The sequence below is a fragment of the Melospiza georgiana genome, chromosome 6, assembly GCF_028018845.1.
Source record: "Melospiza georgiana isolate bMelGeo1 chromosome 6, bMelGeo1.pri, whole genome shotgun sequence".
NCBI lineage: Eukaryota > Metazoa > Chordata > Aves > Passeriformes > Passerellidae > Melospiza > Melospiza georgiana.
In genome coordinates, this window is record NC_080435.1 from 55,993,643 (window position 1) to 56,010,685 (window position 17,043).

Genomic DNA, 17,043 nt, shown 5'->3' on the forward strand with positions numbered 1-17,043 from the left:
CCTCTCAGCCTGGGAGGATGGCATGTATTTTTCATTCATACTGCAGTGCTACATATTAAGCAATAAAATGACACCTTTACTGGCAATCTAATTTCATAGGGTTTGGGACATGGAGACATCCATCAGGGACTTTGTGTCTTCTTTTAGGGGAAGATAACTTAAACCATCTTTAATGGTGTTTTCCCCATGCAAGGCAGAGTGGTGATGTTTCCCCCATGCAAAGTGCAGTGATGGTCACTAGTGCACCAAACTTACAGCCCCTTCAGAGCTCACTTGCAGAATGAAGAAGCAAGATCCTTGTAATTAAGGAGCTACAAAGATGCTAGTTATCATGATTTTGTGTTCTTTCACATGCTGCTTGAAGTGGGGACTTGAGTTTTTAAAATATTTTTTATGCTAATGCTTTGTTTGATTCGGTTTTTTCCTAGAGATTTGCTAAGTGTCAAATGTAATGACTTCAGGTTGAAGCACAGCACTTCTAATGGATTGTGTGACCTTCCCACAACCTCACTGAGCAGCACTGACGAAATTTCCAGGCAAGCTAATTAATACACTGGTACAGCACCAGGCTGGTGCGCCTCCAGCAGCTTAACTCTCAGCTGAGAGGATGAAATCCTCCTGCCCTCCCCACACCCACATCTCTCTAACAATGATGGATTTGGGACCTAATCAGGCATTAAAACAGAGGATTAGCGAGCTGCAGGCCGCAGCGATCGTGGCTCGGCTTACAGGGCATGCAGGGGACTGGCAGAAATTGCCAAGCGTGCTCCCAGTGAATTAATGTCTGTGTACCTGAAAAACCTCCGTGGGCAGCAGAGACTTCATATAGAAATGTGGTGATTTTGAAATATCAGCAGAAAAAACAGCACAGAAGAGCAGCTTAGTGGGAAATTTTAAGAGAGGAGCAGGTATAGGTAGGTGGGTGTGAGGCATTGAATACAATCCAAGTGTGGTACCACACCCCACTGTCTTACACCTAAACAACCCCCTTCTTGAAGATGTGGCTTAGGTAGCAGGTTCAGGGTGCGTAGGGCCCACTTTCCTGTGTCCAGAAAAGGGACCACAGGAGAAGGTACCACAGGAGAATACATGCTCCTAGTTTTTCTGCTTTGACTACACTCAAAGCAAGAGAAATTGAAGTAGGAAAAGGAACACAGCATTAAGAGAAGCAGGAGCTGGAGGTTTCAGTGTGGCCTTGAAGGAATCTTCTGTGGCATCCAGGAATAGCACCCTGGAGCCACATCAAAGCACTGTCACTTCCCCAGGTCCCCCAGCATGGTGACAGAGTCCATGTGAGCTGTGTTGTGCTCTCATAGCAGCTGAGTGTCTGCTGTGCCCTCAGTGCAGTATAATGGAACTTCAAGAGGATCACCTTTATTCTCTGAAATCTGTTGCTGGCCAGTGCTCTCATACAGCCATAACATCAGCAATCTCCTGCTTCTACCAGCACATTATCCTGCTACCCAGGAAGCTTTGTCCCTCTCGTGTCCTGCTCACTGGATAAAAAGCACCAGCACTTCCATCAGGGGCCCAAGCCTCAGCTCTCTGGGTTTGCAGGAGGCTGAAGGCAGAAGAGAGAACAGTTGGCAAATAGATAGTAAAAAAAAAGATCTGATAAAATAATTGAGGGGTTCAGCAAGTGGGACTGACAACAGAAGGGAAAGCAGCTGAAGAGAGGAAAGGATTTCAAATCAGCAGTGTCACTGGTGGCAGAGTGGAAGGCAGGCAAATGCTGGCCAACAGGAAGGTGCTTGTGGCACTTCCCTTTTTCATATAGGCACTAAACCCGCTTTGGGATCTTGTGGGAGCTCTGAGAGTCCCACAGGACTGCTTTGAGAGTCTTCTTTCAGCACATGTGCTGTGTGAATTGCTGGAAGATCCTGAAGTGGTGCTGCTCACTGGATTTGGCAGATGATGTTTCCATTAAGTGCCGGGGTGGAACAGGATTTCACTGCCTTTCTCCAGTTTGTGCTCCCCAAAATCACTCTGAGAACCAGGGTAGCTGTCAAAGCAAGTGTGAGCTTTGCTTTGGAGCCACAGTGTGGGCACATACCCACAGAAAGGCTGCCACTGAACACAGGGCACTGATGCCTCTTGAACATCTTGCTTTTTCAGAGGTGGGCCCTGATTGATCAGAGCTCCCATATTCTTCACATCTGAGACAAAAAGAGAAGGATGTAAAGTACACCTTCCACCTGCTACACAGGGTGTCACTTTCTTTATCTCTTCTGCATGACAGCCCATCAGTGAAGGGCTCCTGTGGGACGGATCGTGTGTGGTCAGCACACAAAGCAGGTGCTCCAATGCCTTTACAGAGTGGGGTGAGGAGGGGATCGATAACTTCCCCTGCTCAGGAGCACTGACAGATGTGCTGTGTGCACGAGAGAGAGACAAGGGAGAGCTGCCATCTGCTGTTGGAAAAATCCTGGTTCGTCTCTCAGCCCAGGCGCTGCTGAGAGCTGCAGGTGGCTCCATCCTGCCACCACACTGGGATGGCACACGGGGCAGTATTCCACGGGGAAAACGGGAATCCAAACCCTGCACTGGGGAGGGGAAAGGTGTGCCCCAAAGATCTGCTCTCCTCATGTGTGAATCAGGAAGAAGAGGATGGATTCACCAACCTTTCCAACCATCCGCACCAGCAGCAAAGCAAAGAGGGGAGAAGGTATGGCAAACCCTCTGTGCCTCCAGGAGGGACTTCAGTGGAAAAATCAAGCCCATCTTCAAATGTAAGCCACAGGTAGTCAATTAAATCAGTATTTAGACCTGACCTCTGCAGTGGATTTTCAATAAGTGGAGCATTCTGTATTATCATGGAAATAAAAGAATTGGTGACGTCCTACATTCTAAACTTGGGGTACTCAGGATGAAAAAACCCCAATCACTAACTGAAAAGGCAGCTCATTTACTGAAATGCCATTCTGAGTCATTCAAAATTATTTATTTCCTTCTGAAAACAGGTTTGCTTCTATTTTCTAAGTGACATTTTATGTCTGTTCAGCTAAATGTATTGTTTTTTACAAAAAAAGACATCCAAGTATTTAATACAAATTAAAGAAAATATTTCAGTCCTTTAAATAGCAAGTTAATGTTGTTTAAAACTTCAATTAAGTAAACCCAAACAAATATGAAAATTCTGCATACAAAGCTATCTCTGGCTTATATTTTTTTCCAAAAGAAAAAATGAATGAAGGAAAAAGCAATCCATAAAAAACCAATCCTGGTCATTTACAAGGGAGCCACACAATTCAGTAATCCAGGACCAGGTCTTTCATAAGCAAACACAAAATTGTAATACAGCAGCATGGTGCTGATTTGACCTGAAAGTAAACACTTTTCAGTTATTATGTTGAGTTTTTTCACTGCAAATTGGTATTTTTCTAAAGGATAAAAAGAAAAATAGAGTAATTCTAGAGTATGTGTACTAAACTCTAATGATTTTCCAGCAGGAATGCTGAGAGGAGCAGTAATAATAGTTAAAGACCAGTGTTCAGTCAATTCAGTTGTTTGCATTGGTGAATTTTTGAGTAATGATGTTCTGCCCTGGTAGATGCATAAAAAGAAAATAAAGCTAAATATAAGCTTATAGTCCATGTCTGAAGCTTTTGACCTCTTTACCTTTTAAATAAGGACTGAGTTATTAAAAACAAAAATAATCAAAAAGAATAAACCAAACCCCCATGGTTATAGTTCAAAAAGAAAATATTGATTTAATACAGTAATTATGCACAAGGCCTGATCTGACAAAACTGTAAAATTCTTTTTTTCCCCCCAAACAGATAACAGGAATTTTATCCCACTGTACTTCAGAGGGGAAAATTCTTAATCCAACTGTGTTGATGTTTTTAACTTAACCCAGTGTCATTTAAACAGGAGCTGGCGATGCCAGCAGCAGCTGTGACACACTCAGCTGAGCCCAGAGGCTGAACTCAGACCAGGGCAGGTGAGATCCCCTTTGCAGGACATCTGTACTTCACACCAACCCCTTTTGAAGTGAAAACCTCCCCAGACCACACCAGTGCAGGTTTTCCTTGTGTCTGTGTGTGTTTTCAGCAGCATTTGCCTGGGAGCAGGAGGCAGCATGGTTACACCCAGCAGATGCTGCAGCCAATTGCTCCCTGCAGGGACCCAGGGCTGGAAACTGGGTTTTCCCAGTGGGTTCTGAGGTGTTCTGGGGAGAACAAACAGCAGCGTTACCTGGCCAGCCCTTCAGAGTTCCTGATGTTCCCCTGGCAAGAAGGAGCTGGCGTTTCCTTCTGTTCCCACATTCTGATGTCAGAGGCCTGTGGCAGCTTCTGAAAATGCCCAGCTCTGCCAGAGCTCCTCGCTGTGCTGCAGACACACCTTGAACCTGCAGGGTTTGCAGAACCCACACGGCACACAGGGTGCTGGTGCCGATCAGGACCTGAAGATCCCTGCAAAGGTGAGGCAGGTGAGATGGGACAGGTGAGATGGAACAGGTGAGATGGAGCTCCATGGGACAGGTAAGATGGGACAGGTGAAATAGAACAGGTGAAATGGATCTCCATGGGACAGGTGAGATGGGACAGGTGAGATGGAACAGGTGAGATGGAGCTCCATGGGACAGGTAAGATGGGACAGGTGAAATAGAACAGGTGAAATGGATCTCCATGGGACAGGTGAAATGGGACAGGTGAGATGGGACAGGCGAGATGGAGCTCCATGGGACAGGTGACACAGGATAAGTGAGAGGAACCGGTGATATGGTTCAGGTGAGATGGGACAGGTGACACAGGACAGGTGAGATGGAACCCCATGGGACAGGTGACACAGGACCGGTGAGAGGGACAGGTGAGAGGGACAGGTAACACAGGACAGGTGACACAGGACAGGTGAGATGGAGCCTCATGGGACAGGTAACACAGGACAGGTGACACAGGACAGGTGAACGCACCCCCGGGTGCTGAGCGCTGTGGAGGAGAGCATCACCTCAGCCTGTGTGCCGCCTCTCGGTGGCCTTTCTTTCCAGAAGACACAGGTGAAAGCGTAAAGCCGAGCAAAACAATCCCAGTCCCTGCAAGGGGATGTTGATTTCCCTGGAACACAGCAGGGAGAGCCCTGCGTGCCCGCGGCCCGGCGGTGTCGGCGCTCGGGCTGAGTCAGCCCCGCCGGGCCGGTCCGACATCCTGAGCTGCCGCGGGAGGGCAGGAACCGCTCCGGAGCAGAAAGAAAACACATTAAAGAAACCCTTTCAGGCAGTCGCCAATAAAGTTTCTTTGGCTCTGCGTCTGGGCATGGCTCCCGAATGCAGCCTCTTGCCCTCGGATAAAGCACCAGAGCCTGGAATGAGAGTCAGATGCGTGGGAGGAGTGCATGTGTCTGTGTCTGGGCTGGAGAACATATGAAGTGTAGTGCCTAGAAAAAGCTCTTTACTTTGGGCCTTGCTCCAGAAAACCCCTTTCCTTGCTTTTACAACTGTCCCCTGCTCCTTGGGACTGCCCAGATGTTTAACCCAGCCTGAGGACAGGGAGCTGAGGAGTTTTGTTGGTGTCATTCCCTCTGACCCTCAGGCCTGGGAGCAGCCAGCCAGCTTGGGATGGGATGGGATGGGATGGGATGGGATGGGATGGGATGGGATGGGATGGGGTGAGGTGATCACCAGGCCATGGGGTGACCCATGTCCAGCACTGCACCCACAGCTTCTGCCTTTACCTGTCAGGAGGGGATCAGGCCTCAGCCTCAGCAGAGACACCCAAATACCTGGAGGGCAAAAGAAGAGAGGAAGAGGGTTGTTGTTGGTCTGTTCCTACTGTTTAATCCTGAGGTTCTGTTAATGGGTGGACTGTATCCTGATTTTTAAAATCTGTATCCTGGAACTTTCCAACTATGTGGGAATTTTTAGCTAGTCTCAAATGAAAGGCATACAGGAACGACTACAAACAAATGGCACTTCCTTAGCCTGCCAGGCTGCAGCAAGAAGCTGAAGGAGGAAAAAAAGAGCGAATACTTTTCTTTTTCACATCTCAGTTTGACCCCCGGCCTCTTCCGGGGCTGTAACCCGCGGGATGCGGCTGCGAACGAGGCCCGGTGGGAGGGGAGCGAGGGCGGGCAGACAGACAGACAGACGGACAGACAGCGGGCGCGGAGGTCGCGCCGAGCCTCCTCCACGGGCAGGGAGGCACCGAGGGAGGGCTCGGCTGTCCCCGGGCGGTGCCGGCCCCGCCGCCCGCCCCGCACACCTCGGCCCGCCCCTGGCGACCTGCGGGCGGCTGTGGAGAGGCTGCTCGGGGAGAGGCGGCTGTGGAGAGGCGGCTCCGTGCCTGCACAGGTGACACCTCCCTGCCCGCACCGGTGACATCTCCCTGTTTGTACAGGTGACACCTCCCTGCCCACACTGGTGACATCTCCCTGCCCACACCGGTGCCATCTCCCTGCGCGTACCTGTGACATCTCCCTGCCCGCTCCGGTGACACCTCCCTGGCCCGGTGGCAGCGCCCGCGGCTCCGGACGCGCATCCCCCGCCCTGTCGCTCCCGGACTCCAGCGTGTCCCTGGGGCAGGCCAGGGACCGGCCGCACCCCTGCTCCGTGCCCGGCCCGCCTCCGAAGGAAACCTGGGGCCAAACCCACGTTCGGGTCTGTTAAACACCGCGGCAGGTTGGGAGAGGAGCGTTTAGTGAGTGCTTTTTAACCCGCCCCCCAACCCAGCTCGGGAAAATGCTTGAGGAGATGGGGTTAATCTAACACGGCCAATGCAGCACGGTCTGTATCGTTTACAGATGCCAAACTGAATTTATTAGATCTGCCTCAGTTACCTACATAGCTGGAAATACTGTATTTTTACAGGATTCTAGTTGTTGGGATGGGGCAGCCCATGCCGGCAGAAATAGCATTATTTGAGTTTGCATTATTTGAGTTTGCATTATTTGAGTTTACACGAGGTGGATGAAGTAGTCACAGAAAATATTTTTAAAGTGTTGGATGCTGACTGTAGTTATTTGAGTTTGTCTCCAGTGTGCTCAGTCAGTTGTGAGTTAATAATCCAGAGACTTCTGTTATGTATTGGCTGGGTATTGTTCACTAATTTAATGGCTTTCTTGTGGTCTGGGCAGATAGTTCTGTGTAAATTTTAAATAATTTTGCCTACAGCAATTTTCAGTGGATAATGCTGGAATGTGTTTGTTTTAACGCAGGCATTCTTTCTCCTACCTTATCAGCTATCTTTATTCCTACACAGGCCTTATCACAGAGGTATTTATTTATAATCCTTTCTTTGCAGGCTTAATACTCCGCACAGAAAGTGAGGCCGAATAACTGCACATGCCGAGTGCTGGAGGAGAGGCTGAAGGACATCCTGTTTTCTTTCAGCAGTGCTGTTATTCTTTGGAGTGAAATGAAGAATTTGATTTTGTTTTGGAAACACTCATATTTCTCATGCAGCTGAACTTCAGTAACCTTTTTGCAGTACAGATTTCAACAAATTATTTTTTTTTCCCTCTTGGACAAAGATGCAGAACTTGTCGGTGGTAGAAAGTCTTGGTGACGCAGACACACCACACTGTGAGCCTCCAAAAGACCTGGCAGCTGGGGCAGGTGGAGTGTCTCTCCATGAAAATGGCTGTAGCTGGAATGAAAGGACAAGCAATGAAGAAATTGTTAATTTTGAAGCAGCGCAGCAAAGCCTCCCTGCAGCGAACAGCGAAGGGAGAAGTTGCGAGGAGTTTCCCGAGAGCAGCTTTAGTCCCTCAGAACCCAGCGGTTCCTGGGGTGATTTTGAAGGCTTCACAGAGCCCTTAGACAAATCCGAGATGTCCAGTGATAACCTTGAAGTTTTGGTGAATTCAGCAGTAACTCGGGGAGCCGATGCGGGGCTGAGCAGAGGAGGCTGCAGCGTTTCCATTTCTGCTGCCCACGGGTGTGCGGAGCCATCTCTGTGCCATGGCAAGCAGGAGGCTTCGGGCTCTCTCAGTCAGGTACGTGTAAACCAAAAGCCAGAAATGTTCGTGTTTCTGCTTCCCGCACCTCCGGGTCTGTGTCTGTCTTCTCTGTACAGGGTAATCTGCACATGCAGAGAAATTGTCCAGCTACCTCGAGTGGAACAAAAGCAACTTCTGTGCGGTGTTTGACAAATACTTAAGCTGCGCTGCTTTAAAGAATGTAATGCACTGTTTTGCTTCCAGGCACCAGGAATAAGTAGGCACATAGGCAGGGAAGCACGTAGGCACCATGAACCCTGCCCTGAAGGACATGCAGTGTAAAATTTAGACAAGAAAGAGCAGAAGAAACAACAAATGGGGAAGGTGGGTGACAAAAGCGGGGTGGACAGAAATTCTGTGAGTTGTCTCACAGAATTGAAGTATTATTGAACTAAACCCACATACCATTGAGTCAGAAACTGGCAAAACCAATACATTTTTGTTATTTAGTATACTCCCTGAACAATATCAACAGTTTTTCTGGAATTTTAGTCTGATGGTGACACACAAGTCTTATTAGTAGAAATAATATAATTAATATTTTAGCATAGGATATAACATTCACTCCTACAATGTTACAGCTAAAATTTTGAGTAGGTAATGCAATGAATTCTTCTCAGCACAAAAAAAATTCAGGTAAAGGGTTATATATTGTTTGGGATAAATGTGTTTCCATGTGGACCAAACATGCATCAGCAAAGAGAAGGAAAGTTACAAAAGGGCAGAAAGAACATATTAGTACAGAACAAAATCTCCTTGTTCTTACTACTTTCATCCTAAATGACGGCATTTGAAAAGAGAGAACAATCAGCTAAGACTTCCATGGGGTTAATCTGTAGCTGTAATAACTTACTGCTTGTAGTCTGTAGGGTGAATTTTAGTGTGCATAGGGAACTGAGACTTTCCTGGAGCCAGGATTTCATGCCCTTTGCCTAGGAATTTTACTTGTTGCAGAGCTGTTACTAGTAAAAACACAAAGATGCAGGTGGGAAAAGCTGCCCACACTGATTGAATGTAGATACACAAAATACCTGGTTATTGGTGTGCACAAACAGAGAATTCAAATGTTTTGTAATGCTGGAAGTGGCAGACAAGAACCCTTCTGTTGGAGAAAGAGAATATTGTAATGACTGCAGCTGAAATGGAATATAGCAGGTTGCTTGGTTTCTTTCCAAAAGCAGTAGATCTTAATCTTACTTTTCTTTTTTTTGCCTTTTCTTTACTTTGCATTTGTTAAAGGCAGAAGGAAATGTCCAGTACGAGTTAAATAAGTTAACCATGCTTAGAGTTTCAAGTTGTCTTTTCTCATCTCAAGGTAGAGAAAGAACCACAGAGCTGCTGGGTATCCCTTGGAGCGTAGAATATATGTGTAGCTTGTCCTTTATCCTTGTGCTTTTTGCATTGTTAGTTTGAGATCATAAAATCTTTGGACTGGGACTCTGGCTCCTGTATGATCAATAGAAAAAAGGCCAGGTGGGTTGGAAGGGACCTCTGGAAATCATCTCAGGTCAGAGGTCTGACCTTGAGTATTTATTGCTTCAGTTAATTAAATTACATCATCTGGGATCAGAATCATGTGCTTTAAGATGGAAACAATCATTAATTTCCTTGCAGTAGCTGGGTATTTTCCCTACAGGATTGAACACTTTGAGGATTTTTCATGTAGTCTTTAAGCACTGGCCTTAGAGAGAGGGACTGGTGCGTGTGTTTAAGCCATGGGGTATTTTGATATAATAGGATATAGAGGATTTGTTCAGAAAGTACTGATGTGAACTTTGTACATTGATTTTTTTGTAATCAGTACAAAGCCACAAGATAAATGGGAATATACCCAAACTTTGTTGCAGAAACACTCACTGAAATAGACAGTAATAAAGGTGATAAAAAAATCTCTTATCTGTCTTGGCTGAACTATAAGTCAGGGACCTGTATGTGTGTTGGAGCAGCACCAGGGCTCCAGGGAGCTGCTGAAATTGAGGCAGAGCTGTGCTGCCCTCGATGCCTCCCTGGGGCTGTAACTCCCCCCATCCCAAAGCCAAGAGCAGCTGCCTGGCTTTTCCCTGCCTCCCATCCCACTTCACTTTTGGTGCCTACCTGGAAGTTGTTTGGTTTTTTCCCTTCACCATACATGCTTTAGCAAGTGTAACTTCACAGAGCTCTGCTTCTTGAGCATCCATCAGGATCCTCCATGTTGTATCCCTGTTTGTAAATAATTTACAACTTGATTGAAAGCATTGTGACACTTTGGGCAAGATTCAGAGGAATTTACCCAGGAGTGTCTGAATGTCCCAGCAGTGAATCATCAGGAAGGGTTTTAGCAAGGCCTTACTTAGGAGGGAGCAGCGTGGGGCACAGATTCTGTGTGCATTAGGAGTGTTTGAAGCATGGTCAGAGGTGCAGAAGCTCTACCAGCTCTGTTGATTTTGCCCATTTATCCTTAGATTAAACCCATACTCTCTCAGTATTCACCCCACCTGTCTGAGTTCAGTGTAATGACACTGTGGAAATATTTCAGCTGTTCGAATTACAAATAAATGAAACTATAAAAATATGGAGTATCCATGCTTAGGGTTTTCAGACTAAATTGTTGATTGCTGCGCAAAACCCCCAAAGTGACTGGTTCCATTCTTGAGTTTGCACACAGTGTTGCTGCTCCTGCATTGCAGTCCCTGGGCAGGGTGGTGAAGTCAATTAATTTACTTCTATTTGGAAAATTGCAGTAATTCCTTACTTGAAGGAATAAAAGGATACAGCTTCCAAAGCAGATGGCATGCCCCTAGGATAGGATGTAAATTATGCATGTTCTCCCTTGTAAATGTATTTCTTGGTTGTCAGATAACCCCACTCACTAGTGCTTACTTCCACTCAGCCTGTCTGGATCCCTCCTGTTCTGTGGCCATGCCTCCAAACCTGCTCATCACTGCTTGAGGAGGAACAAGGGTTTAAATCTGGCTCTGATTTTTAACATAGCCTGGAAAAAGTTTGGTGCAAATGCAAAGATATAAAACACCCTCGCCCCATCTTTTTTGCAGACTTGCAGAGTACAAGTATTTATTGGTAACTGTAGCATTTGGCAGGTGTGTTACATTTGCATTAGGAGTGTTTGAATACTGAGTTGGCAAAAGAAGCTGTTGAATTGATATGTCAGATTTGACCTGGACTGAATTAGATGAGCAGAAGGAGGAGTCCCAAGTGTTAAATATGCAAGTCTGTGACCAAAATGTTGGGAAGTTAAAGACTAAGGTTCATCAGAAACTCTGGGACTCTCGTTTCCTCTAATTCCTAGTACTCAAAATACTCAAAACACTGAAATATGAGCTCAGTCCCTCTACTATTAATAGCAATAGCAATAGTAATAGTAATTCTAAAACCAAGAAGACAATCTGTAGAATTATTGTAGTCTTTGGACTAGGTCCTTCATGAACTATAGGGATGGCTTGTATGATGTATGTAATAAAAATCTCTTTTTTTTCTAGGAAGACCACAGCTATGAGGAGATATTCAAGTTGAGCTTTCCAGAAGTCTTTGTGCCACAGTCCAGAGAGTGCATAAGAAGCTTAGAGCAAGTTCTTGATGCAAGTAATGAAGATGTTTGGATTCCTGAACTTTTGAAGAATCAGCTTTGGTAATGAGTTTAGATTAACAGTTAAAAAAAAAAAGGAAAGAAAAAGTTCCTCATCAATTACACTGTTTGTTTCATAATTTAGAAATCAGTGGTGCACTTAAAAATCTTTTTAGTACTGTGCCTTCAGTGTATAGATCTTACCAGTTTTGTAGTGCATTGTTAAAGGAAGTGGATGGTGTCTTAGCCATTGGAAAACAATGAAGGGAATATATCAAAATTACAAATTCCTGCTTAGGGTTTTTCCTGCTGTTGGTGTGCCTCATTATGACTAAGCCTCTGGAATGCCAGAACCCAACAGGCAGCCTGTTCTTCCTGTTTGCTTGTCCTTTCTTTACAGCACATCCCACTTATTTCTTCATCACTGGAGGCTGCTGCTTCCACTAATAACTTGCTTTTTTCTTTTCCTCCCCTCTCAGTTTTCCCAGTTGGTAACTTCTTCTCATGTTTAACCAGATGTGCTTCAGAATCTGTGCTGCATCTGGCTTTTTCCTGGGCTATGTGAATAGCAATTAGTATCATTAGCTAAGCTTTCTCCAGCACCAGCTGGAACACTTCTAGCTCTGTTACATGTTTTTTTAAGGATCAGCAGCTTCAGAGCAGTATTGTAGTTACTGAACAGGGTTGCAGTTATTTTTTCATAACTTGGAGGCTTTGTGTCTAGAAAGGAGTGTCAGCCTCTACTTGAGAAATGTCCTAAGACTCAGAAGAAATGTAGGTAAAACTTTTAATGTGGGCACTCTTTCAGCCAAGTTCCCTGCATATGTGTTATATTTTAATCAGCATCAAACTTGTGGAGAAACATAATTGTAAAGAGGACTACACTATTAGGTAAAAACAGGTAAAAACAAAAATTTCCTAATCTACTGTGATGAGTAACTAAGTCCAATGACAACTGCAAACTAAGTAAAGCCCAGCTGAATTTTTATATGTGATGAATGCAGTGTAAGAATGCAAAGAAACACGTCAGGGGAGCTCTCTCCTCTCTGTTTCAGCAGTGAGTGCCTTTGCCTTGTTTAGTGGGACAGGTGAAGTGTCACCTGCGGGATGGAGAAAGGCTCGAGAGACAGAGAAGGCAAAGTGCAGAGCTGACAGGGCTGAACTCTGCCCACATTTCACAGAAACGGCTGAACACTGTGAGCCCTTGGCATGTGGCAGTCTCTGGGATGTGCTTCTCCTGCCCCTCTTATCTGAGGAGCACAAACAAACACTTCTGCTGACTTACTGCCCCCACTAATTGTCATGCCAGCTCATTAGTGCCCTGGGCTGGCAGCTTGGACAAGTGCAGAAGAGTTTTAAGACAAGTTGCTTGTCAGATGAAGGTTAGTATACAGCTGTGTGTAGTGAAAATACCTGTTGCATATGTTCACTGGAAACCTCAAAGTGTGTTTTGTTCCCTAGCATGGATTCTGGAAATGTATGGAGAGCACTCAGGGACTCTGATAACGCCCCCAGCTCAAGATATCCCTGGAGAAAATCCCATTGCCAAGAAAACCTCCTGAGCGTTCTCGGAGTAGATGCAAATCAAAAGGTAATTGAACAATGGTTTTCCATTCTGCCAGCGTAAACACTGGGCTGGGAATCTGATCTTCTGTGAGCAGGACATGCAGATGCAGGAGGGACCAGATCTGGGTGAGTCACAAGGTTGTTTTCTTTTACCAGGGAGCTTTTTAAGACAATAGCTTAGTGTTTTCTCACCTTCATGTGTAAGTAACTATGAAAGTGTGCAGGATCACACTTTAATTGTCTTTAGTGAAGTCTGCCCAGCACAGTTCCCTGTTATTAGCTTTGGTAGAGATGGAGAAGCAGCTTTCAGGTGGTAGAGATGGAGAATCAGCTCCCTGGTGTGTGGGCAGCAGGATTGTTTACTTTTTTTGCTCAGAGTGCGAGAAAACTGTCAGCCTCTAATATCTGTATTCACTTTCTGTTAAGTGAAAATCAGATCTGAATCAGAGAGGCTGTTACAGTAATTGCTGGATGAATTTACTGTGAAGAAACTGAAAGTGTGTTCAGCTTCCCCTTTCCTCACATTATTCCTCTGGTTTTGTGAGGCTTGAGGGAGAGTGTGTTACAAATTGGATTGAAACCAAACCAGCAGTGTTGAAAGATCTCAAATAGAAATGTCTCTGTTTGACAATCTCTTGTTTTGAGAAGGCACAGGTGTCAGGAATGGTTTGGAATTCAGTTTTTTAGCTGGGATTCATTAGTCACACGTAATTTTCAGAAGTAACTATTTCAATTGATTATTTGAATGCTGAAGCATGGGGTTGGCAAGGTAATGATTTTAGGGGAGTATTTGACTTTTCATGCAAGTTATATGCAAGCAGAAGGAGGGTGCTGAAGGTGGACACCTATTTTGCTTTTTAAAAAGTCACTTTGTAGAATTGTAATTTAACAGGCAGAAAACTGGATACATTTCTCTAACATAGCTAAACTCCCATTCTGTTCCTTTCTTCAGGCAGCTTAAACTTGCATCATTCTTATCTATTTCTGGGAAACTGTATTGCTTTTAACATTACTGATTAAGAGGCATTTCTCAGCAATGCTTTGGTGCTAATTAAGGCTAATACTAATTGGAAATGGGTTTTTTTATTAATTGAAGTCACAAATTCATGTGTGTAGGTGATGCCTTGAGGAGCTACCTGGAGCAGAGGCTAGACAGAGTTAGAGAATAAAGTTGGTATTTATTGAAATGCTTTCAAAAGATACTCGTTGGGCAGTGCAAAGCCTTGCAAAGGCTGCAACCCAAGATGGACAGCAGTCACCATATTTCTCAGATGGATGTAAGTTTGGTGTGTTTGCATATCAGAGGTTAATTTTCCAATTTTGGCTTCAGGTAATGAAGTCACATTCCCCCAGTTTGTTTCTCTCCCCGGTTTACTTCTGTTTATATTTTTTGGGCCTGAGGCTGTGTTGATGACCTTGTTTCTCAGGCCTAAAAGGATTGTTTAGTCTGGCCAAAATGTGAAGAAAGCTTGCTAGCATTCTATACAGAGTTCAGAGTTATGCACTAATGCAGTACAGAGTCTGAAAAATACAAAAGCTGAAATGTAAGGCATCATCTGTAGAACTGGTTCTGGCATAAAGTTGTTTTAATGAAAAGGGAGACGCATGAAAAAATACAGCTTCAAAAAGTAACATTTAGTAGTTGTTATTTGAGGGAAACCTCTTTAAGTTGTATGCACTGAAATCAGAGAGAAATGCATAAACAAATTAATAAATAAAATGTAAATTATGTTTTTTTAGGACGTTTCAGAGAACCAGACTGATATTTTTGAAGAATCAAATGTCAAAGATAATGAGGACTTTAGGTTTGATGGATTCAGTGTTAATGACTGCAAAGCATTGATCCAGACCAAGGTAAGGATTGCTCTGGAAGTGAGAATTCCAGAGAACCACAGAGTGTGTTCAGCATGCTCCTCCCTGCTGTTCCAGCACATGTTCTCATGGAATGGCTTGGTGCTGGTAAAACTTTTGGATGTGGAGTTGGATTTTGGTCTTTGAAACCTCTCTGACTTTTTCAGAAAAGATACCTTGGCACTTGTGTGTTTCTTGCTGTAGCAATGCAAGCTGGAAGGAAAATTGTGCCATTCTCCAAAACACCTCAGTCACCTCACTTTGTTTTTTAGCAAGGTGTTTTGGAGGAATATACTCAACCCAAGGTCCCTTCCTCAGTGCAGAATAAAACTGAGCAGCTGTTGTGGAGACAGATAGTTTGAGACACATTTTCATTGCTCTGTTTTATTCTATTTACTGCCTTGGACAGTCAGGGTGTATAACTGGTCTGGGAACCTGGTACATAGGAAATGATAGACTGGAGAATTCAGAAATAAAGCTTAAAAGGTCTGTCCAGCTCATTCCTTCACAATTCAGTTCTTCTTTCCTCAGTGAGTACATGATGGGGGGATCACAGTGGCTGAATCACATTGGAAATGTGTAAAATACAGGAACAGGGTTTAGACAAAGGAGAAGAGGTTTGAGGTAGATGAAGAAGGAACAAAAGAATAAAGAATTGTGGTACAAAGTTAAGGTAAAAGGACAATATTTTTCTGGCATAGCCTTGTAAAGGAAGGAACAAACCCTGCAGCTTGGTGTCTCAAAGAAAAATTCATTAAAAACCATATGTTGCTATTTCTAATTTAAAGTAAGTCAAATCTTACAATGGGATGTTTCCCATTTATCTTCATATTTATGTCCTTTTTTTCCCTCTAAAAAGTTTAAAATAAAATTTTAAAATATTATTTTAGTGAAAATTTATAAAAATTAGGTTAGCATATGCAAAGTGATTAACCTCCTATAGGATGGAAAAAATTAACTAAGTTTTTCTTTTTTACTCAGCTTTCTGTGTCACCAGACTCCAGACATGGTCACCTTTTCAGCTGTAATCTCTTTTTGAAGACCACATCATCAAATGAAAATACACAGTATATAACAATCCCAAGGAAAAAGCAGATTTTTTCTACACACAACCTAAAAATGAAATTTTTCAGTAGTGATGTTTGTTGAACTAAATGCATTTTTTTTCTTTTTTCTTTTTTTTTTTTTTTTTTTGAACTGAATGCAGTTTGCCTTCATTTTGTTACTGACTTGGTACTATAGACTACAGACATTCTTTAGCAAAGTGACACATTGCTGTATTTGAGGGACATAAGGCCACCTTATTAGAAGATATTTCTCCTGTTTAGTTGAGAAGTCAAATTTTGTAATTTTGCCCTGCTACGTTTTGCTGCAGAGTGCTGTTTCTTACAGTAAATGCTGCAGCTGCAACCAGGGTTGGAGATAGCTCTGGTGGACTCTCCTGAACTACCGACCTTCCAGGCCTTAATCTTCAATCAAAAACCTTCTTTCCCAAGTCTCAGGTGTGTTGTAATGTGCCTTGCCCCCATCTCTCCTCATATTGCTCCAGTGTGGGTCGGCTGAGAGCTGTGGCTTTGCCACTGCTGGCGGTAACAAGAAGAGCCGTTCTTCGTTTGGGGACTTTCAGTGGGGTTTGGAATAAAAGCGTTTTAATTTCTGTCTGGTGAAGCCTGCTGTGGTGATAGGGCTGGAGGCAGCAGAATGCTTCATTCTGGGATGGATTTCTGGCTGAAATAAATCACCTTTTGAAGCTTTTTGAAGCTGATTGTAGCAGGACATGGATTCATCCAGCCACACTTACACCATGCACACCCTGCTTGTGAAAGCTCAGCAGTGGTGCAGTTCAGGACGTGAATAATGGTGTAAATTCCTGCCCTTTCAAGATTTTATGGAAACTTTCAAGTGTTGCCCATCTTCCTGCATGCCTGGTGCCGCAGGAGATGCACTTCCCTGTCACTCAGGAGAGTCCCTGCTGGTTCCCTGCCAACTGCAACAGCTTTATTTATTCATTGGCAGTAACTTTTACACAAGTTACTGATCTATTTGCTGCTCTGGCCGTTCTGAATGTGGAGATTTTATATGGCTTTTTGTTTTAAAGAGATGCTAAGCATGGCAGCTGATATTTTATG

At 44.3% G+C, this 17,043-nt stretch overlaps 1 protein-coding gene across 1 annotated transcript; it reads left to right on the forward strand.

Moving 5' to 3' along the window:
- Positions 1-7,452: 7,452 nt before the first annotated feature.
- Positions 7,453-16,063, forward strand: CLBA1 (clathrin binding box of aftiphilin containing 1). Its single transcript, XM_058027055.1, has 5 exons — positions 7,453-7,932; positions 11,412-11,560; positions 12,959-13,088; positions 14,804-14,917; positions 15,896-16,063. Exons 1-5 carry the CDS (start codon positions 7,468-7,470, stop codon positions 16,061-16,063), a joined length of 1,026 nt encoding a protein of 341 aa, XP_057883038.1. The 5' UTR covers positions 7,453-7,467.
- Positions 16,064-17,043: the final 980 nt, after the last annotated feature.

Coding starts and splice junctions, on each gene's coding strand:
- CLBA1 (XM_058027055.1), top strand. CDS start 7,468: ATGCAGAACTTGTCGGTGGTAGAAAGTCTTGGTGACGCAGACACACCA. Junction 7,933..11,411: donor CTTCGGGCTCTCTCAGTCAG/GTACGTGTAAAC, acceptor TTTTTTTTCTAG/GAAGACCACAGCTATGAGGA. Junction 11,561..12,958: donor CTTTTGAAGAATCAGCTTTG/GTAATGAGTTTA, acceptor TTTGTTCCCTAG/CATGGATTCTGGAAATGTAT.